This window comes from Cebus imitator, unplaced genomic scaffold, assembly GCF_001604975.1.
Source record: "Cebus imitator isolate Cc_AM_T3 unplaced genomic scaffold, Cebus_imitator-1.0 Scaffold222, whole genome shotgun sequence".
In the NCBI taxonomy this organism is placed as follows: domain Eukaryota; kingdom Metazoa; phylum Chordata; class Mammalia; order Primates; family Cebidae; genus Cebus; species Cebus imitator.
In genome coordinates, this window is record NW_016107537.1 from 2,776,038 (window position 1) to 2,799,588 (window position 23,551).

The 23,551-nt window shown below is 46.5% G+C and overlaps 1 protein-coding gene across 1 annotated transcript in view; it reads right to left on the minus strand.

Annotated features, from left to right (window-relative positions):
* Positions 1-23,551, minus strand: part of ACOXL (acyl-CoA oxidase like) — a 319,336-nt gene that overhangs the window by 54,839 nt on the left and 240,946 nt on the right. The window contains 1 exon segment of the mRNA XM_017549848.2: positions 8,535-8,605. Within this exon segment, the coding sequence (XP_017405337.2) occupies positions 8,535-8,605 (71 nt within the window).

The following is a 23,551-nucleotide window of genomic DNA, read 5'->3' on the forward strand; positions in this document are numbered from 1 at the left end:
ATAGGGAACAGAGCATTCAAGAAGGAACACCCTACCCGCAAGCCCAGTGCTAGACTCACATGGGTAGGCATCCCCAAAGTGTTGTATTCTCCACGCCTGGGCACAGCGCTTTTCTGAACACCAGGATTTGTGCTTCCTAGCTCGTTCTCCATTTAGATATTTATTTAGATACTTGATAGTGAAGTATCAAGGGGCAGAGCGGGTGTAATGTCTTCATATACGCTGCCATCTGTGCGCTCATATGCTCCTGTTAGGTGATCCGGCACAAGTTGAGCTTGCTTCTGATGGCATTTGGATTAGAAAGACATTGGCTCATTTCTCCTGATAGGAGAACTTTGTGGAGGAGCTAGGTGAAGTGCAGATGCACAGACAGCAGAGCAGATCTGTTTGTTGCAAGAGAGGGAGCACCTCCGCCCTTCTCCCTCCTAATCCCCTACCACCCCTCCTCCCCTTTACTTCTGGCCTCTGGCCTAGACACTATGCTTTCAGAACAATTCTAGAGCAACTATTAGCTGGTAATGGCTTCTGGTGCATTCCCTCCCAGAGACATCTAACTTTGACATTAGCTACTGGAAGATCTGTAAAGTCTTCCAAGCCAAGAAAGAAATATTGAATGCTATAATTTCAAGACAGTGATAGATCATCTGGGGAAATGTGTACAACAAGAATGGAAGCTTCTGGATACCCCCCCTCCCCTGGGGAGGCAGCTGTCTGGGCCCCCTATTTTGGCAGTCAGCTCACAAGGCATACATCAGTGCACCTGAAACACTCTATAAATGGAAAACTCAGAACACAACGTGTCACACTGACACCACCAGTATGCACAGTGGAACCCACACAGTTGGTTAAATTTCATTTCCTGCAGAGACATGGAGACTTAGCTCAAATGTCACTTCCTTGGGGAGTCTTCCCTAAACCCATGTTGAGTTGAGTGCCCAACTGAGTGCTCTACTAGCTTCCCAAATTCCTTCCCTATCAGCACTTAGCCTACTCCAAAGTGCTCACGTGTCTGTCTCACCTATTTGTCAGGGTGCTACCTGAGGGTGAGGGACATGTTTTATGGATATTTGTACCCTCTGTGCCTAGCAGGGTGCTGGACACAGAGTAGGCAATCATAAATGCTTTTCAAGAGGGACCGTGGTAACTATGTGCAGACAGCCACCAAAATGACTCTTCTCCTGACTTATTATGGAGCCTGGCATCTTACCATTAAATATATATATTTTTTGAGTTAAAAAGTTAGCCTTGAGGCCTCAAAGATACCTTTCCATAATTGAAGTTTCATAGTTGTTACTGATATTTTGGGGGATTGGTTTGAGCTGAGCTTTGCAGAATATTTAACACAGGCTTGGCACTTGCAGGGGACCTGTAGGAGTGAAGAGGGAGAGGTATTCCTGGGCCTCAATGGCATAGGAATGAGGGAAAACCATTTGTTGCTGGAAGTGTAGGTCTGAAATGTGATTTGGTCTTGCTCTGTCACACTGGCTGGAAGACAATGGCGTAATCATAGCTCACGGCCATCCTGAACTCCTGAGCTCAAACAGTCCTCCTGCCTTAGCCTCCCAGTCTTTTCCCTTATTAAGCATAAAAACAATAGAACATACTCTTCAAGTCAGCCAGGTACTAGAAAAACGCTATCTGTCACACAATAGGAACTTAGTAAACATTTGTTGAACAACTTGTCTTAGGCACACTACCAGCCACACTCTTACTTCTTTCTGTGTGGCTCTAACTTGCAAAGATAAGCGAAGGTGGAGGGAAAGGTAGACGGGGCCAGGGCTGGATTCCAAAGCACAGCTCACCCCCAACCCTTTATCTGCCACTCTTTTTTACCTATATTATGGGAACTCTGCCACATTTTATCACCTACGTTACGGGAATTCAGAATAAGGACTGACACTATTCATCCTGCACTGGGTTTGGAAATACAGTCACACCCCGGAAAAGAATCCCCATTTTCCCATGTGACAGGCCCAATCCCATGCCCAGCCCCAGATGATTGAGTGGTGATGTGGGTGCATGTGGTGCACGCCCAGGGCATGTGGCCACAACGGGCAGCCCCTGAGTGCCTCCACTCAAGAGGCAGAGGGAAGCCCTTGCTGGTCGGGACTTAGGACTCTCTCAATGGCATGGGGCCAAGATGAGGTCCTTGGGCATGACAAGGGCCACCTGCAGAAGGGAGGACATCATGGTTTGCACTGTGCGTGATGGGAGGTGTGTGTAGTTAATTACTGGCTGCTAGGTTTGGTGCTTAAACTAGCAACCACCTACATAGGTGAGAAAAGGAAGAATAAGCAGTTAGAATGCAGGAAAGAGGGAAAAACCCCACCTCGCCCACTTGACAGGCTCAAACTGCTGCTGCTAACCGCCTGTGAGGCCGGGACAGTCCCCTGCAAATGCTCTGCTTAGACACTTGGGTTGCCGTGGTGAGCACCTTATGAGAACCGAAGGCGAGAAGTCCTTCTCTGAGCACAAAGGCAGACAAAGGCACCTGCCTGGTCCTGCAGGACCAGTCCCCATGCTGGATACTGAATGGCTCAATTACTGTGCCTTGGACCAAGGTGGGAGGGGGGGTGGTGAGGAGGAGAACTTTGGGAGAAGTGAAGCAGAAAGAACCTTTGTGACAATGACAATTTAAGAAACACTAGACAGCTTGCTGGGGTGCTTCCAAACCTTCTGCGGGGAGGTGAAGCGGTGGAGCGGTCATGTGGAAAATTCCCTTTCTCTTCCGTGCACAGTTGTTCCCAAGCTGAGGGAAAGGCATTGTTTTTTTTGTGTGTGTGTGAAAACCCTCATTCCTGACAGGATTCCATCAGGCCAGGAGAAAATGCCTGTGCCTGGGAAGAAGTTGTATTCGGTAAGCGTGGAGGACTGAAAGGTTGAGTCATGTCGGTCTCTTGGAGATTTTTGGTTTCAAGGAGGATTCAAATGTGTCTGATTTCTTAAAATGTAGTTAGACAGAGAAAGGGTTGCATCTGGCCAGACCATGGTGGAAGGAGGCCTGGAGTCCCTCCTTCCACACCCACCCAGGCTTCTTTTTGGGGACAGCATTCACACTTGGCTGGTTAAGAAATGCTAACGGAGAAATGCCAGATATAGGTGATGGGGAGGGAGACAGCAAATCACACTACCATGTGTGTACCTATGCAACAATCTTGCATATTCTTCATATGTACCCCAAAACCTAAAATGCAAAAAAATAAACCAAAAAAAAAAAAAAAAAGAAATGCTAAGGAAGCTTCCAGCAGCACTCAGCCTCCCACACCTCCCAATCAGCGGAGCCTTCCTCAGGGAGCTGTCCCTGCAGGTTTGCTCTACCTGGGCCGCAGCGTTTGGCAGCTGTGCCCACCAACCCCAATGGTCCCCTGCACGTCCCGCTGGGTAGACAGCAGCTATGAAAACCGTTCTGCATGTCTGCTCAGATCAAGGTATCATCTGTTGCACCACCAGACAGCCTTCCCACCTCGGCCACCCCTCCACCAAGAGCAAGAGGGAGCATGGTGGCTGCTCATGTGTGACAGCCTTGCCAAAGGTTGCAACTTAAGAGTAGAGATTCAAGGCAGAGCTATAAATAAGCCAAGTTTTATTTTCCTACAGTCAGCTTGGTTTTTGCTACTGTTTGCTGTTCGTAAATGTGGTAGATACCAGATCTACCCACAGACAGTCCTGCCTTGAGCCTCGAATGGTGCCTCTGGTCAGGTGCCTTTGGCAAGGTGGCCGAGCCAGGCCACAGTGGTGGCTGTAGCATGGGGAATGTTCCAGGCACTCACTCAACATCACTAGATTAGGGAAGCCAACCCTTGTTCTACTGTCTTGCTCCAGGTATAACCCATCAGCCAAACCTCCTTCAATACTAGCTCTCGCCTTCTGACCTGGTCAGAAACATTTACAAGCAAGGGCCACCTTCCTCTGTGCATTCTATTTAAATATTTTCCAGCTTATCTGAGGGAGGCAGGGAGGCCCTGCAGAAGATGGCTTTAGGAAGTTTTAGTCCCATGGAGGCCCCTGGCTGGGGCTGTTATCTCCCACCCAAATTGGAAGCAGCTGCTGCCAGATGTGTAAGAAACTCTGAGATGTGCCAGAACAAAATCAGGAGGTGTGATCGTTTACATTCAGTAAATGATGGTGCAAGTGCAGACTGTCACCAAGAGATCTGTCTTCCTGCCAATTTCCACCCTAAACAGGCTAGGATTTTTAAGAGGGGACAGTCCTGGTGGGAGTGGGGACAGGGAGGGTCTGGACCAAGCACTGAGAAAGAGGCCTGCTAGGCAAGTCAAGCCATGTGATTGACTGAGGGAGGGACTTTGGCCTTGATTCAAAACTAGGCTGACCCAACGCCCTGGTTTGCCTGGAACAGTCATGGAGTATGCCTGCCGTCCAAGTTGCATTTTTAATAGTGCCCCTTCCACTCACAAAAAAAGTCCATGTTTAGATGATAAGTTCTGTGATTACCCTATTCCAAAGATGAGAAGGAGTTAGGCTAGAAATGCATCCACAGAGTGACATGTAGGATGTGGGACCCCAAGAAGTTTACCTGGCAGTGCCTGGAGGAGAGGGACGAGTGGTAAAGGACCAGGTTGGTTCCTTCTCAAGCATATTTAGAATTATAGCCTTGTCAGCAATGTCCACTCATGACTTTGGGGAGTGTGATGCTGGAAGGGTCTTTGGGATGGTCTAATTTACCTTCTCTTTTACTGGAAGAGGACATTAGGGTAAAAGATAAAAGTGACTTGCCCAAGGTTACATTCTGGTTGCTGGCAGAGTGGGGATAGAAACTTGTCCTTAAGGGATCAAGTTCAGGTACTCTTTGCTGGGACAGAGGGAGACAGAGGACCCTGAAAGAGGCCTCAGAGAATGAACAGACACATGGGACCTTCCGCGGCAGCTCTAGGACAGGGAAGTACCACAGACTACCCCACAGTTCCTAGACAGGGCGGAGGGGGGGAGGGCAGAGATTGGTGAGGTTTAGGCTTGCTGAGCTTGCTTGGACATGCACTCAGGTGACACCTGGAGTCACAGGGGGAGTGCAGGTGGAGCCAAGGGCAAATGGGATCTCCAAAGTAGCGACTAAGAGGCACCGAAGCAATTAATTGGCAATAGAACTAAGAATCAGTGAAGAAACAGGTAGATATGGAGATCAAACACCAACAGGGTCAAATGAGTAATTTATGGAATCTAATATTGTTCTATGGTTGAAACTGTAGTGAAATCTCACTGAGATGCAACCCCTGATAACAGCTGCCTTACCCTTGGGCATCGCTTCCCTAGCCCCTTCTCAGGTCTGCAGTGGTGGGCAAACCTTAAGCCAGTAGAAGTTCTACCTCTGCCTGGTAGATGGGAAACTGAGTCACAGAGAAGCTGGCTTTCTCCAGTCTTACAGGACCCTCAGCAAGAAGGGTGTGATTAACAAGCCTTGAGAGCTGACTCCACAAGCCTGCCACCACAGTAGCCCTCATGGTTCCATGGCAGTCACACCTCCTGTGTGTGCTCTTGTGGTGAAGGGGTGGGGTGGTAGATTTTTCTATGAATTTGCTCGTCTGAGTGGGGCCTCCCCAGGAAGAAGTCGAGCTTGAGAGTCTGGGGATCCTGGCTTCTGGTCCTAATTCTATTGCCGGCGGACAAGCTGTGCAATGGTGGCTAGTCACTCCTCTTCCTGTCCCTCCTGCTCTTCCTGGTTGTCAGATAAAGGTTCTGGCTTGTGCCATCTTCAAAGTCTCAATGCTTTTGTCTTTGCAGGGGGATCTGACCTTGGTTCAAATATCTGTTTAGCTGTGAGTTCATCTCTTGCATCTTCTTGGCAATCTGCCTATAGAGCATCTTCACAGGTTAGGCAAGGTGCAGCCGTGTGATTGAGGGAGGGGCTTTTGACTTGATTCAAAATTAGGCTGCCTGGGACAATCATGGTCCATGCCTGCTATACAAGCTGTATTTTTAATGGTGCCCCTTTAAATATTTGTCATCAGGTCTCAATTACCTTTGACAATGTAGGAATGCAACAATATGCATGCAAAATATAATTTTTAAAAATATCAGCTGGGTGCAGTGGTTCATGCCTGTAATCCCAGCACTTTGGAAGGCTGAGGCAGGTGAATCACCTGAGGTCAGGATTTCGAGACCAGCTTGACCAATATGATGAAACCCCCTCTCTACTAAAAATACAAAAAATTAGCCGGGCATGGTGGTGGACACCTGTAATCCCAGCTAGTCAGGAGCCTGAGACAGGATAATTGCTTGAACCTAGGAGGCAGAGGTTTCAGTGAGCCAAGACTGCCACTGCACTCCAGCCTGGGCGACAGAGCAAGACTCTGTCTCAAAAAATATATATCATATTTGGCCGAGATCTGTTTTTTGCCTCCAACAAGTTTTCATGAGGTTAAGTTAAATATGTGAAATTATTGCAGACAGTCTGCAAACTAGATAGCTCACTAGAGCAAACATACAATCACCTTCAGGCTGACTGCAGTCAAAATAATCTACTGTCACCCTGAATAGGTTTTCTCACATAACATCTACAAAAACCCAGCATACCATTGTCACACACACAGTGCCTTCTGATATGTGTCATTAGGAACCCTCAATCTCCTGAAAAAAAAATCATAAAATAGTTTCAGTATATATGAACTCAGCACACTTTTTTGTTCAGTGAAACTTCTTTCTTTGATGATGCCTGTTCAAATATTTGCAAATATTGAGAAAACACCCACAGAAATCATCCTCTGTTGCTGAGGACACACAGTCTGCAGAAACCAACAGGTAAGACACAAAATACTGAATGCCACTGGAGATCACACAAATTCTAGGATACCTCAGGCCATAGAGGCTTCCTGTCCCAATCCCAAACTGTTAGTTTCTAACCAAATGTGCTAGAGAAGCCAGCCAGGACATTATAAAAGTCAGCAACAAGGTGAAATGGTAAGAGGAGGAGGGGCCTTTGGATAGCATCTCTTTTCAGCTCTTGCTCTAGATGTGAAGAAACTCAGAGGGGGCTGTGGCATCCCAGGTCATGAAGGCCATGAGGACCACTAGAAGCAGGCCTGGAGGTGTGGTCTCTGGGGCTGGGCTCCATCTCTGCCCTCTCTGCCCCACAATACCTCTGAGATGCCCATGTAACCTACAGGGGAGCCCAGGAGTTTCACCTCCTGAAAATGGTGAGGGGTGGACAGTAGGAGAAGAACAAGAGAGAAGCAAGAAGAAGCAGACGGTAGGAGAAAACATTGGATGGAAGGAAGAAAGACCAAAGGCCCTGTGTCCTCATCACCTTGAATAGTGAGCAGAGAAAAGAGGTGAGCACCCAGGGCCTAAGAGCTGCTTCACGGTCATGGAGTGATGGAAAGCCAGCCTGCACCTGGAAGGAAAGGTCCTTGCAGAACGGGACTTAAAGAAGGAAATGTAGAATTAAGTGTGCAAAACAAGAAATGCCTATGTCTGAACCTATGTCATTCTAAGTCAGTGTATCAGACGCCCAGGACTCTGATAAATCAGGTTTCCCAGGCAAACCCAACACTTGGTTTGGGCAGCACTTCTTTATTATAAAACTAGCATCACTGAAAGCTTTTTTTTTTTTTTTTAAGGCCAAAAATATCACATCTTAGGCAAATGAGTTGAAAATCCCTCAGAGTGACACCCTATTTTTTCCATTTCTAAAGTCAGAGGACACCTGGTAAAGAAACTGGTTTTTAGGTAAAGCAATGCAATTCCTGGTGCACGCGGTTTCCTGGTGGTACTGCACTGAAGTGACATCATGGAAATGTTTGTGCCTCAAGGTCAGTCTTCAGGGTTTCTGGGTGAAAGCATGAGTCTTAGTCACTGGTGGGAAAGTATGTTTGTGTACCTTTGTGATCTGCTGCTGTTTACTGCTCTCTGCTTCAAAGACAAAGTTTTAATTAAATCCAGGCGGGCAGCTTGCCAGAGTTCTCCACACTTTTGGCTCACCTAGGTAGGCAGCCTAAGTGTAGGTTATGCCATTTGGAAATGCCTGTGCTCCTGTCATTTGGAAGGTAAAAAAAAAAAAAACAACTGTTACTACAGGGAAAAAGAATTTTTCTTCCACACAAGGGCAAGGAATCTATGACATAAGATGCTCATTCTGGCGGTGAATATGAACAGTCTAATTTGTGTAGCATTCCTTAAGGTGACAAAAGTAGGAAGCAGCAGACTGGGAACGTATGGAATCCTTTGTCTTAATTAAAAATATAGTGGGAGATGTGGAATTTGGCCAAGCCTCATAAATCTGCTAAAAAAGCATCAAGACTCTGTCAGATAAGTTTAACTAGAACCAACTGAGCCCTCTGGAGAGTTAAAAAGATTCCCCACTCGTGTGGACACCCACTCTCCTGTCACTTTCTTGCACTCCGCAGGCAGCAGTGGTGCTCATTAACTAGCAACCCGCCAATTCGCCGATGACAAGATTATCCCCCTGGAGCACACGATTCAGAGATGATAAATTTACTCCCGCTTATAAAAATGAAACTCTCCTCGGGGCAATAAAAACACTCTGAGCCTTTAGGAAATAAGTTCTTTATCTGATAACCTACCTTCATTAACAAAGTCTGGTCCTCTTTGTCGGGACAGCTCTTCACTGCCAGGGAGAACTGCTCTAAGGTAACTGGAAGGAAAGAAATAGAAATGGTGAATGACTTCACTTCCGACTCTGAGCCCTTCTGATATGAAGGAGGACACTGTGGTTAAAACAGAAGTAAATGGCATGCTGTTTGTCCTTCCTTGGTAACATGGCAGAGCTCCCCAGCTGTCCCATGCATGGGTCAGGGGCCCCCACACAGTGACTTCTCCACCCCATCAGATAGAGTCATTACATCAGAGTACAAGGTCATTCCTATCAGCAAAGCTCCTCCCTAAGCTGCAAGGAGGTCCTGGGTTCAGCTTCCTTGTGGGCCATCTTGTCCCCAGAGATGACACTGTGTCCCCATTTCCTGGGACCTTCACTGAGAGGACTGCACCTGGCTTTGTAAGTTTGACAGTGCTAATTTTTAAAATCTCAGTCTTCCATCATGACTTCCATGGCTTTAACTCTTCTCTTGGTTTGTGGCCCCAAATGTTGACTCAAACCCCACAAACTCCCCCAAATATATCAAGTCATCTTTCTCCAACCAGCCTTCTCAAGGAGAATAGGGAAGAGAAACCTAAGAAGGCTTATGGGAAAAAAAAAAAGTTTTAATCATACATTGAAATTGGCCATGAAAGCTCTAGGAATGTTAATCTAGAAAATTTACACAAATTACATTCCCCTTTTCATATTTGTGGCCAGGTTCTCATCAAAGGCTCACTTATGTGGTCACCAATTTTTATTTTGGTATAAGCCACAGACTGCCCTCACTGTAGGCTGTGTTGACTATATTATTTCATGCTTGAAAATGCTCCCACAATTCTCTGCCACTGTCAGATTTAAATCCACTTATTTGACAGGCATTAAGGCTTTTACCAAGTTAACCCATCCAGATTAGCCTTTGATTGTGATACTCAAAGCTGCATTCTCTCTTTACCCGCTGTAACCTTTCATTGCTCTCTGCTGGGAACAGCTGGGCCTCTTATCTTTGAGTAGAGCAAAACTCAGTCCTCCACTTGAACATCCCAAGCCCACCCATCCAGCCAATAAAGCCATTTACTGCCCTCTGGTCCTATGCAACCCCTGCAGATCCCACAAAGGTGGGCAGAGCTAAACTCAGCCTCAAGACTGAGGGACAGTCGGGTTCCAATGATTTGGCCTCAAGCATGTCTGGATGTCTTGTCTACAAATACAGATATTTTAAAGAGAATGATATCAGCAATATTGAATTTTCATCAAGAAAATATTGTCTGGGTAGGTTTGTTTGTAGTTGTCAATGCTACTCTAAAATACAATTCCTTAGACTGCTTTCATCTCTGACTAAATTACTCCATGCAGTCTTGACCGCTATCAGTCATATCTGGTGCTGATTATTTCTTCCAAGTCTAAATTTTGCTCTTACCCAGTCAAGACATACCTAGGATCCATAGAGAGATCAATGTTGCCTTCCACAGCCTCTCCAATGCATATACCCACCCAGTCTTCAATTGGCTGAAGCCAGTGTTAATTACATAGAACCATCAATTTAATCTTTTTTAAAAATTAACTTTGCCTATAAAAGGGGCTCAGCAGAAACTTGTACAGGGAGATAAGGGCCCAAGCTGGGTTAAATTTACACGAATGCTTTTGCTCTCACCCGTTCAGAATACAGCAGCCTGGGAAAGACCCTATAGGCAAGACCTCTCTCCCCCGACTCTGTCCTCAGTTTTGGACTTTTGCTGTGACTGATTTGGTGTGACAACATATTGATCTCTGAGGATGGCTAAAGAATAATCTACAAATTCAAGTGCCAAGTTTTCTTCAGCTCACCTTTTTAAGGCGGCTATTTTATTTGATAAAGGTTTATGCTATAACTTAGAATCTTACTTAGTGCAGGTCAGGGAAATTGAAACACTTGACTTGCTTCCTTAGAGTTACTGGATTCTTACCGACAGCTCTCTCCTCTCTGTGGTGACCCTGCATTCATGCTTCTCACTTCCTGTGCACTGGACTCCACTATAATACTTTTCATTGTTACAGACTAGCACCCACTTCAAGTTACCTTGAACTCTGTACATCTAATTCAAACCAATTGACATCCATACCAAGCCAGCCCTTTCCAGCATTTTCCCATTTCTGTGCGACCGTCATCCTTCAGCCACTAGGCCACTGAACCTGATTCTTTGATTCCTCCCTCAGGACCCCATGTCTGCTGACTCTTGCATGATGATGTCCTTTGGATGCATCCCTTTCCATAGCAGCACTGTCACTTTGATCCTTGGACATCCTTCTTGCTCGTTCCCAGCCTCCATGCCCACCGCTGCCACCACTCTGAGCCTGGCCCTTCTGGAGCCCTATGCCTATGGCCTGCATTCCTCCTCACCACTCCAGGCCTAGCCCCTCTTCCCCAAGCAAACTACCCTGATGGCTCCTGATTCTCACTCATGTAGGGTTCCATCTTGGGCCATGTGCTCCCTCCCTGTATCTGCAGGTTGGCCAGGATCTCACCTGATATGGTTTGGTTGTGTCTCTAACAAAATCTCTTCTTGAACTGTAGCTCCCGTTATCCCCACATGTTACAGGAGGGGACCCAGTGGGAGGTAATTGAATCATGGGGGTGGTTACCCTCCATAATGTTCTCACGGTTGTGAGTTCTCATGAGATCTGACGGTTCTATAAGAGGCATTTCCCCCTTTTGCTTGGCACTTTTCCTTCCTGCCACCATGTGAAGAAGGACGTGTTTGCTGCTGCTTCTGCCATGATTGTAAATTCCTTGAGGCCTTCCCAACCCTGCAGAACTGTGAGTCAATTAAACCTCTTTTCTTTATAAATTACCCAGTCTTGGGTATGTCTTTATAAGCAGTGTGAGAAAGAACTAATACATCACCCTTCTCTAGGGCCATGATGGGAAGTAGTCTCAACACAGGCCTGGGATCAGACAGACGTGACTTTAAACCTTCCCTCTGCCACCTCCAGCTGCATGTCCTTGGACAAATAACACAGCCTTGCTGAGCCTCGCTTCCTCATCAGTGATGTGTGGAGCCTGGAGCCCACTTGCTGAAGCAGGTGTGAGGCTGTGTATGAAGAAATGGTGCTGACAGTGAGTCTGCACTCCATCTCAGGTTACTGTACAAAGCTTTCTCTAAGTCTCCCCTCTTCCCTGTTTGATGTCTTGATGTGACACATGGCACATGGGGTTTCTCTTTCCCAATCGGTCTCTAGTGTTTAGATCTCTGGGCTGCCCTGGCCTCAGGAGAGGGCTCAGGAGATGGACTTGGGTCCTATTCCAGAGTCTGTCCTGTCCCCATCATGTCCAGCATGTCCACAACCATGACCCCATTTTGTAGAACTGGAGTGAAGTAGGAACACAAGGCCAGACTTCGGTCCAGCTCCTTTCAATGGGCTAGCTGAGCATCATGTGGCTAGCAGCCTACAGCCATTTCTACACAAATGATGAGAACCAACCTTGAGAACAGAGGCCCCACAAAAGCAGCATGCCCCTGTGTCTCAGCTTTCCCCCCCATCATAGATGTCGGTGTGACACAGGCTCCTATGCCAGTGCAGGTTCCTCTCTCCCCTCACCCCACTTTCATTTCTATCACATCACAAAAGAGAAGAAGGGGTGAAATCATTAGGTTTGCATAAAGACATACCCAAGACTGGGTAATTTATAAAGGAAAGAAGTTTAACTGACTCATGGTTCTGCAGGTTTGGGGAGGCCTCAGGAAACTTATAATCATGGCAGAGAGGGAAGCAAACACATACTTCTTCACATGGTGGCAGGAAGGAGAAGTGCCGAGTAAAAGAGGGAAAAGCCCCTTATAAAACCATCAGCGCTCATGAGAACTCACTCACCGTCATGAGAACAGGTCTGTGCGGCCACTTTCCCTGACAGCTGATTCACTGACAACTTGCAAGAGAAGCCTCATGACAAGTTGACATTTCACATCCCCGCCCTTCTTCCCCCTCAACTTTTAAATAGAAGGGAAAAAACACTCAAAATGAAAGCATTTGTCGTATTTGCTTTCCTCTACCTTTGCTGCTGATTCAAGGGGCTGACTGCTTAATGAAAATAAGATACGCAGCCAAACAAGTGCCAACAAAATGTCAGGTCTCCCTTGGGCATGAGCCTCCCTAAGGGACTCTCAGCAGAATCACCTTCTTGCCTCAACATTTATTGTCTAACTGCTCTTAAGTGTTCCAGTATCATTCATGGCGGTAGTGGGAGGCCGAAGCTTCCACCTGTCTGGGTAGAATCAAGTTCTCCTTGGTTGAACCTTTCTACCTTTGTGTGACAAAAGAAGGGAGAACAAGAGACTTTTAGATATTAAGTAGCTTTGAGGTTGGGATCAGGAAGAGGAAGCATAGGGAAATAACCACCTGATTAAAGTAAAAAAGGGTCATTTTGGAGAAAAAAATATGGAGCCCCATGAAATAGGTTTCCTCTTTGCTGTATGTGCTGCAGTCAGCAGTAAATTACCTACAATGGCCTCATCCCCTGCAGTCACTGCTGCAAAGTAGAACCTTACAAAATGGGAGATACCTAAAACTCAAGGAAATAGTTGCACCTAGAATACATTTTATTATAACATACTGTTTCAAATCAGGGGGAAGACAAAACAAACATACAATACTATTGTACTGATTTTCCTCTTCGAAATATTGCTGGTCAGTTTGGGCACCTGTCACTAAGTTAGCAGGTACAATTGACCCTGACCCATAACCTGCACCTGGGGCTGCAGTGCTCAGAAATCCTGTCTCAGAATGTTCTTTCAGCTTCTCTCTCAATCTTTGTGCCAGGACCCTGGGTAATAGGAGCCCTGCCTCTGAGGCTAAGCTTTAGAGGACCCTGCCCATGGGGCTACGGGGACTGCCCACCTGGAACCTGCACTCACTCCTCCAGGGACCAATACTCTGGTTTCCTGACCTTAAGCCTCTTTTCTTCAATGTGCTGTTGCCAGTGAGCCACACCACTGCCGTGTCTACTGTAGACCCGTGGGGTGACCAAGGGGCAGCCGATTGCAGGGGTGTGGACAGACCTTAAGTGTCTAGACCAGAGGATCTGCACGGTGTGGGGTGGAGCTGGAGGCGCAGTGAGAGAGAGGTGGGCTGAGGGGCTGCTTCTCACTGTGCTGCAGGGTTCACACAACTGCTAGGAGTCTGGGCATTCTAAATTCGAATCTGGCCTTCTGGATGAATGAAGTTACATTTGTCAGGGCAGGAGGGCAGAGTAGATTTTCTTTAACATGTGTAAGCTTGCTTTGTAATTCTGCCCTGGGCCCCACATGGGAGGGGCAGACTCCTGGTAGGGAAAGAAGACCTGGGACTAAAATACCAGGTTCACCCAGACCTCTTCAGCATCCAAGCCCTCTGTCCCTGGAAAGAGGAGATTGCACCAGCTGAGTCTTCAGTCTGGTAGGGGAATGTGGCTCTCACCTCACGTACCTATAGTGAAGACGAGGAAGACAGCTTCCTCATAGGGGTGGCAGAAATGTGAAGGCCGACACCTACCCCTCCATGGACAGTTCCTCTGGAGGAGTTTGATGGCTGAGCACCTCTGGGAACCAGGTTTCTCCGGAGGCAGCAGCCTCCCTTATTGAGGCTTGCCTGGCACCAGGAGCAGCGGGCCCTGTGTCTCCTCACCAGCTTCTCCCTGGGAGCCTTGAGGGTCAGGCTCCCCAGTACCCATATCTGAGGATCCTGGCCAGGGGCCCCTTATTGGTGACTCCTTCACTGACTGCAGCAGGAGGTGGGGCACTGCAGCCACTGTCCCTCAGACCTCTCCTCCCACTTGTGGGTGACAGCAGTGCTCTCAGCTCGTCACGCAGAGCTGTCTGCCACTCCAGACAGCTTCTGAAGTCCCCCACCCACCTCTTTTTCATAACACAACAGAGAAATGTTGAAAGAGAGAGAGAGAAACAAAAAAGTCTCGTTTTGTAGAAAGAACTCTGGCTTTGTTTTCAGAATCAACATGGAGGGTTGACAGGGGTTTAACTTCTTGGCAATCAGCAGTCACGCTGCAGCCAGTCTCCTGCATGTTGAGATGTGGTGTGGGGGTGGAGCTGGCCCTCGGGGTACCTCCACAAGAGGATGAGAGCCCTGCTCACTGCCCTGTCCTCCACCAAGCCTGTCCTGTCAGAGAGCACCTCTGTTCCAGAAAGTGGCAGAGCACAACACGTGTGGCCATCCTTCTCTGGCCCCACACCTGGGAGTCCACAGGAGCCAGCATGCATCTCTTCTCTGACAGACAAGCTCTTGGTTTATAACTAAGTCTCAACATGTTTTCTGCCTGGAACACTGGGATCTCAGCACTTCCCAAGGGACAGCCTCCTCCAGGATGGCAACAGGCCACTGCTTCTACAATGCTAATCCTCCTTTGGACCCCCACTGCCGCCACCTCTTTGCAGATCTTTGTCCCCTGACTTGCTGGTCACACCCACTTGTTTTGGTCTCCATCATCCACCCAGATCCACTCTGGATCTCTTTCTCCAAAGCACCACGTCCCGAGAAGTCAGGAAACTTTCCCTCCAGGGAGTCTGGGTGTGCCAGTCACTCTCCAGCTCCTTCCCTTCCTAGGCCACCTACTGCTGCCCAGCAGAGGCCAGCCTCCATGAAGCAGCAGCCAGCACTCCCCGTGACCCACCTGGCCCACTTTTCCAGGCTCGTTCTCTCAATGGTGCTTCTTGGCCTTTCTCCCAAACACCTTCTTTCTGACAAGGCAGGCCCCTTGTCACTCCCCGTTCAAGCCCTTCACTCACAGTGGTCGCCTGCTTTCCTGAATGGCAGAGCCCTTTCAGCTTGGGGAAAATGTGCCATTCACTCAGGAAGAGATGACAGCACAGCTCGTCTGGACCCCTTCTGGAACCCATGGACTCCCTGTGTGCAGGGGGCTGCCCTTCCGCGGGTGGACAGTGGCATGCACTCCCCTATTTGACATGGCCTTGGCTCACCATGGCCAAAGGCTGCCTCCTGCGGCCTGCTTCAGTCTTAGCCAAGAGCAAGGTTAGAGCCAGAGGCAGCAGCCACTGTTACCACTTCACTTCTCCAGTGTGGTCCCCAGCAGCCAGCGTGAGCCTCCCCATGGCCTGGCTCTGTCCCACCTGCAGATCCCCTTTCACCTGCACAGAAGGACAACTTTACTCAGCTGGAGGCCACCACCACCACCATCACCACTGTCCCATCAGCGGAGCAAGAGTCAACCAATTTTGGGAATCAAACAGCTGTGGCCTCTAGTGTCACACTTAAATTGGGAAGATAATGGATAGGACAGCTGCAGTTGCCTCGGGTGTGGCATCGACCCTGTTTTCCACAGGGATTCACTCTCCTATTTAATACAGTGCTCAGGCTCAGGACCTGGATGTCAAAAGGCCTTGCCAAACTCTCTGCCATGTGCCCCTCTCGGCATCTGCATGGGTGGGCCCAGGTCACACATGCACCACACGCTCAAGCTGAGGTGGGCCCAGTTCTCTCTTTTCCACCTGGTGCCCAGAACCAGCACTTCCCTCATCACCCTTGGCTTTTCCTCCTACCTCACCCTTCACATGGAGGCCCTCCAGGCTCCTTCGCCCTCACACCTCCAGAACCCACCCCTCCACCCAGGCCTCCTGTTGTTGCTCCTCAGTTCCTGTCCTCAGAGCTGTTCACCTCCCCACCTGAAGACATCTTCCCAAAGCTTTTCCCCAGACTCCACACTGACAGTGGGAGTTGACAATGACAGCTACTGGCCTGGGCACTCAGGCCCTGTGGGGCCCTGCTTTCACCCTCACATTGGCCCTATACCCTGACCACACGAAGCCAAAGCACTTTCCCGAATCACCCATGCATTCATGCCTCCCTCCTTGCGCTTCCATCTGAGCAGAATGTCCCTTCCACCTTCCTGATAGCTAAATCCTACCTGTCCTTCAAAGGCAAAGTCTCAAATGCTGCTTGCCTCACTGGAACTTCATGGGGAGCTGCGTGGACCCTGCACCCCCTGCCCAACTTGTGTCTCTTCCGTGCTCTCTCAGGGCCTCCTAGTCCATGCCAGCTCTCATCTCACTTCTGACCAGTGCTCCTTGGGAGCAGGGGCTGTTTTGTACTGGACCTTTTATTCCCGGAGTGTAACACAGTCCCTGGCACATGGCAGGCCTTCAACAAATATGGGGCAAGAAGGCTGGATAAGGGAATGAAAGAAGGGTGTTCCACATCAGGACTGTTTCTGAAGGATAACAGTAGATGCCAGGTTTGGGAGGGGCAGCACCATCGGTTCAGTGTTTGTTTTTCCTGCAGCAGTAGGAGGCTGAGAGACGGAGCAAGCCGCCGCTTCTCCAGGGCCTTCTGCTGCATTGGTCCTGTGGTCTGAGGCAATACCTTGATTCTATTCTTTAGGACCAATGTGGTCTGCATGCTTCTTGCAAGAAGAAAGAACAGAGCAAACTGAGCTCAGCTGCCCACAGCTGCCACAGGTCCTATGCAGCTGGGACATCAGGCACCTCTGGTGTCAGGGCAGAACCTGGGTGTCTCCTTAAAATAGCACAACTACTAGAAAAACTCAACTGCATGCCCATGGCCTGGAATGGGCTTGCATAAAATTTATTTAGTCTTAAACTGCTTAGGATTGAAGAATGATTAAGATATGCACAAGGCAAGGAACTCTCATAACTATTCTACAAAGAAACTGGTTTACATACTGAGAAACAGCTGTTTTGAACATTTTTAAAAGCCGTTTTTTTCTGCTATGTTATGTTTTCTAGACTAACCAATTTATGTGATTCATGCACTTTAATCTTCCAGCTCACAGAAAGAACTGGGTAGAAGCCATCTCTACTATAAGTCCTTTTTTGCTGCACTCCTGGACACAAAAGAATTTTCACCCATAATTATAAAAATCCATGAGAATTACTTTATTTTCCAGTTGGCCAATAAAGAGAGAACTTCTGAGTGATTTTCAGGAGCAAAAAAGAATTGCAAGAGATAGGTGCCACCAATCTCTTCATACACTAATGTTATATAAAATTTCCCACCAAGTATTCAATATCCGTTTTCATATGCCAGAGCTGAGATTCTACATGTCAGTAGACAAAGGTGAAATACTGGTGAAAATCTCACTTTTGGTTACCTTGTGATCATTTTCCCCCTCTAACATTCTGTGCCACTTTAAGTAGATATCAAAACTTGTTAAATGATTACATCTCAGAGGACAAATGTTGCTTTTTTTTCTTTGTGGTTCTCATGTTTCTAAGTAAAAGCCATCATTTTCAAGTTAATAGAGCATTATGTTTTCTCTGCAAATAAAATCTCATAAGTCATAGGCAAAGAGAGAGGTAAATTCATAAAGAGGAGACAAAGCACTATTTTTCCTCCTGGCACTTGGGATCTATGATAGCTTAAAAATGATGTTTTTAACTCTGGTGATTTATCAAACTCGAGATTTCACAAAAGATCAACAGATGCATTGAAGAAAGAATACATCATCTTAATGCCTCATTTTGACACTTTTGGTATCTAAATAGCATGTATCTTAAAGATCTCCTCTCCAAAAACTCAATAGTTTCCATGATTTACACATTTAATTCTTGTTTTTAAGACACATTGAAATAAGAACATGCCAGGAGGCACCTTTAAAGAAAATGGCCACATTGAAACATACAGATTATTTATAGAAGAAAAACTGGAAGAGCTGAAAGAAACTCTGGTTGTCAACAGACAGTTGCTTTTTCTGTTTTTTTCTGTAGTTCATTTTGGTTTTTGTGTAGGTGGATCATGTGAGCTCAAAGGTTATTTGCTAAATGTTTTGTGAGATTAGAACATGTTGTCCTTTAAAACCTACATTTAAATTTATGTTTATTGCAAACATGTTTAACTTTACAATATGTGGTATGGAATAATATTTTTAAATACAAAATTATATCTAGAGTGTCTATGATAAGTCAAGAGTTCCTATGCTTCTATTTTTATTCACAGCTTAGAAGGTCTTATTCTCTGTCCTGTTCCCAGTGGAAAACTCACAAATACAGTACACTTGGTGCAAGACGATTCTTTTTTTTACTTTTTGTGTTACTTTTGCCTATCAACTTGGGTACTAATGTAACCATATTTTGAAACTACTTAGATATTAGAAGACGTTAAATGAGCAGGGCATGTAGACTAGATCTCTGCAGTACATCATACGAGGTACAAATTTTTTTTTAAATCACAGAGTGCAAAACAAAAGAGCAAAAACACATTTAAAAAGTGGGAAGGGCTTATTTTATTTTATTTTTTCCTTCTTTAGAAATGATGAGCTTCCAAATTCAGCTCCAACAAGCACTAGGAGCCCTGCAACATGGGCAGATGGTAACAGTCTGCTGGGATTTGAGTCCTCCTTCTGCCTCTTTTAATTGTGTGACCTTGGACAACTTAGTAACCTCTCTGTGCCTCAGTTTCCTCAGATGAAAGCTGAGGAGGCAGTGGGTCCTTCCTCACTGCCTATTGGGGGATTAGAGTTGCTCTTTCCCTAACAGTTTGCACAGGGCCTCCTTTACGCTACATGGCCCTAGGGCTTTCACACATGTAATTTCATTTAATCCTCATAGAAACTCTGTGAAATAGAAAAAAATAAGAAGCATTGCTCAGAGGTAAACCCAGGAAGGTAGTAGGAAGCAGTACCTGCTAACTTTACTATAAATAAATACACAAAGAAAGACTTCCAGAAACTCAAGAACCCCAGAAATTCTGTTCTCTGGGATTCATCTGTGGGAAGGAAATACCTAAAGGATGGGGCTGAGGAGCTCCATCACCTGTCTGGGTAAAGCTGTAGGGTTAGCCGGCCCTGGGGGCAAAGTCAAAATGCCACAGCTTACTAGCGTGTGACCCCGGGCAGTTGTTCACCCCTCCGAACCTCAGTTTTCTCAGTGGGCTTTGCAAGGTTGTTGCGGAGATTAAACAAATTACAAGGGCCAAGCACTTGGTGAAACTTTAGCAAAGAGAAAATGCTCTATAGATGGAGACAGCTGTGGTGGCTGTGATGAGTACACAGATGGCTGCATGTTGGCCATCAGACTTGGCTCAAAGGGTGACATTTCATTAGCATCAGGTGAAATACAGCCACTAACTTCTGTTCTTGAGAGTCCTCCATAAAACACACATCATTGGGGTGTCAGAGTTTGTTTTTGCCTTTCTTCCCCATCTTTCCACTGCAACAGAGTCCTCGGGTCATTCGTGATAAAAACTACCCCAGAATTTGTCACTTCCTTCAAAGGAGAGTGAGTCAGTGAAGTCTCTAAAGACAGCTTTCCTCAGGGACAAGCTCAGAAGTTCAGGGGTATGACAGCACTTTTTCAGAAAACAGCATTTGGGGTCTTCTTAGGGCCCAGCTGACCCAAACCTGAAGTTCAACTACATGGCTGTGGGGAGATGGAGAAGCTCAAGAGGAAACCCCAGCATGATGACCAGTGGACACAACCTGCGGGATGTCAGAGGAGAGCTCTCCGCAGAGCTACTATCCTGCTGGGTGCTCTGCGTTCTTCAGCCTTCTCTTCCCATGTCTCTTGGCCAATGAGCCGTGATACTTGGCAAATTTTTGCATACTACAGTGCTTCCATGCAGTCAAATGTCCTCATGTTTTTTGTCTAAGAGCCCTCCTTGATATTAGCACAAGGAACCTCCATGTGCCTACTTCTGCCAGTCTCTGTTTCACCAGGCACATCCCTCAGACTTCCAATCGGCCATCACCTTCATCTCTCTCCCTCGAAGCAATACTGTGCTTGAGTGTAGTCAGGTGAGTTATCACTTTGGGGTCCTCCATGTCCTGCCAGCTCCTGGATTTCCAGACCTCAAACTTCAGAGACCCAGTGTCCCTGAACTCCCTTGACTCCCCAGGCTGCTCCCGGCCATCACACGCTCTGTGAAATGGTGACCCTCAACTCCTAGGCTCACCTTTTGCCCACAGCCACTGCTCGTAGGCCTAAGATTCAGCCGTGTGATTGAGGTAGAGATGATGAAGCCAGGGGACATTCCTTCCCTTCCCCAATGTTGGGGCCTCTGAGATGCTGAGTCTACTGAGATCCAGCAGTGAATTCCATCTGCCTATTCTTGGCTCAACAGACCTTCTCACTGGCTTCCACTGCCCACATATTTAATGGGTGCTAGACAAAGACAGGGGCAGAAGCAGCAGCAGTGGTGCCCAAGGCTCCCTCCCTCCCTCAGGCCACTTGTGTGGGGCCATACGAGACTGCTCTAAAGCTAGACACACCAGCAGATGGGTACTGGGGGAGAGGAAGGCACACAGGTGTCATAGCCAACTAGCATCTCTGGTCCTCCCACTCTTCCCCTCCCCTCCAGGCCTCCACCTCCAGAAGTAACAGAAAAACACCACAGAAACCCAATAGTCAAAGAATGAGAAGTGTTGACTTGCAACTTCTGGTTCTACCTCAACTCGGGTTTGTCCTCCACAATCTTGGGTTTAGTTGAGTAAAAGGGTGCATGTACCTAGATTTACACAGGACTAGTGGTTGATGTTGAGCATTTTGTTTATCTGAGCTCACATAATGCAATGCACATTCAAGGAGGTGGCAGGGATAATCCTATAATTTCCTAGAAGATGAATGCCAAAGCCAAAACTAAATCAAGGTGAATGTTGTTTATATAAAGAATAGCCCCAGCTGATCCCAGAAAGAATATTGGAACAAGCACTAATGGATAAAATACAGAAATAATGCTTTAATAATGCATGCGATCATGTTTTTATTAACAAAGAAAGTCTTGTTTCAAAACAAATATATCCTTGAGAGGAGTCTGAAATTAATCCCCAATAGGCAGAAATTCACATTATTATATATTCTAATTATAATTACAGCCTGCTCTTAATGTGAACATTCTAAATTATTAGTCACTTTGTTAAAAACCAGAAAGGGGACTTTCTGCTGCATAATGAAAACTACTCACAAGCTTCGAGAATGAGAAAAGCAAGAGACAATTCTGCACAGAGCTGGAAAGTGGTGGATGTAATTTCTTTACTAAAAGTGCCTCCTTTCTCCTTTTTTTGTTTACGATTGGTACAACCTTAGGGGTTCAGACAGCACCAACCTTCAGAACTGCTCTTTCTAGGGCAAGATAAAAATGTGTATCACAGAAAACTAACAATTTTTCATTGTAATAGTTATATCCCACTACAGAAACCACTAGAGACTGCTTAATGTTTTTATTTCAAACATGGTTTTCCCTAGTCTTCAGGTGACAAATGGAGACAGATGCCAGAAGGCTTGTTTCCATTTGTTCCTAATAAAAATGGACAAATTCTGAGTTCATTGTCATCTGAGGTGACGTTAAGACTGTGCTTTAACGGACTGATCCTTCTCTTCCTTCCTATGCTCTCTTCCTTTGAAAGGCTTCAAAGGCGACATCCGGGTCTGGTCACTGAAGACAGATAGGCTCCTTATATTTTCTCCCATGCCCTGGAGGCCTCTGCCAGAGGGTAGCATGCTATTTGAATGTAATGACACGCTGGTGAAATTTTACTGGCTAGTGTTATGTTCAGTGCATCCTTATCTTTAGGGCCTGTCCTGTATCTGTACAGACCTCCTCATTACAGATGGATTTCTCGATTTCAAAACATTCCTGGGCCTTCTAAAGGCTGTCATTAAACTAATTCTTATGATTTTTCTTCCATTACTTTATACTTCTAAGTCCTCTTTATCTGACACTGAACCTGAAGCCAATTTCCTGAAAATAATCATTTGTGCTACTGTGGTTATGCACCAATAAAAGGTTCAGAGTTTATCTGGATTTATTTTGTACTGTGGCATCATCGAATCCTTGATATTTCCTCCTGGTGTGAAGATCTCATACATTCAGACTTCATCTGTTTCATTTTCCTCTTTTTCTTCACTTTAAGGAACAAGGTTGAAATGTTCTACTTTGGTGATAACTAAGGTTTTCATAGAGTAGTGATCAGCAGTAACAAAAAAGGTTTTATTAAACACTAACAATGAGCCAGATACAAAGGTAAGAGCTTTGGGGTGTTGTGCTCATGAGGTAAATATCATGTTCTCTACATTTTGTAAATGAGGAAAAAACTGAAACTTAGAGAGGGTGTGTAACTCACTCACAGTCACACATCTGACAGAAGTAAAGCCAGGATCAGAACCCGGTGACCTGACTCCAGAGCCCACATCCTCAGTCCTCACTAAACTCCATTATGCTCTCAGCAACCTGGCTGTGCAGCCTGAACTATCATGTTTCTAAGGTGAAGTTAATTGTGGAGTGATTCTTTGACTTCCTCCCCCCTTTTCAAACATAATCACTTCTCTGAATATTTAGAAGGTTTTTACCTGGAGCCCATATAGTTCATTCTCATGTCCCTGGAAGGATGATATTTGTGGTCAGTACACAAAGGCCCAGAGGGAGGAGCTTGGGCCAAAACACCCCTGAGAGTGAAACCAGCATGAGTCTACTCACAGTGAATGAGAAGGCCCGAGACACACTCGCCTTCAATCAGGGTGTCTCGAGTGCTGTTTCATGCCCCAGACATGTTTCAGCCTGATCAGCAAATCTGAAGAAATAACCCACCAACAGAAGAAGCATGGTTTACAATAATTTCTTAAAGGAGTGAGGTTGATGCTGTGTGCATCAAGATACTCCAGGGAAGTACACACCCTCCAAGCTCCAGGGTCTGGAGCAGGTCACAGGGGTCACTCAGATCTCCAGTCAGGCCTGAGGGCATGAGCTGTCCTGATAGTGTGACCTGCTGCAACCTCCTAATTATAATTGAATTCTATCTGAAGATATGCCCATAGAACAGATAGGGCATGTACTGATGCCTTGGTGTTGGATTTTATTTCTGATGAATAAACTGGCATTCAGATTTATATACTACTTACTTTTGAGTTCAATTACGATAAGTCAGTTTCCTTAAGCCTAGTATACTGTGGGTGGGCAATAAATTAAAATTTTTGAGTCTGTAAATGAGGGAACCCAATCCTGTGCCTTCGTGACCCATAAGGGAGGGAAACTTTCACCCTGTCCCTGATGCTTCTGGTCCCTCTCCTTGCT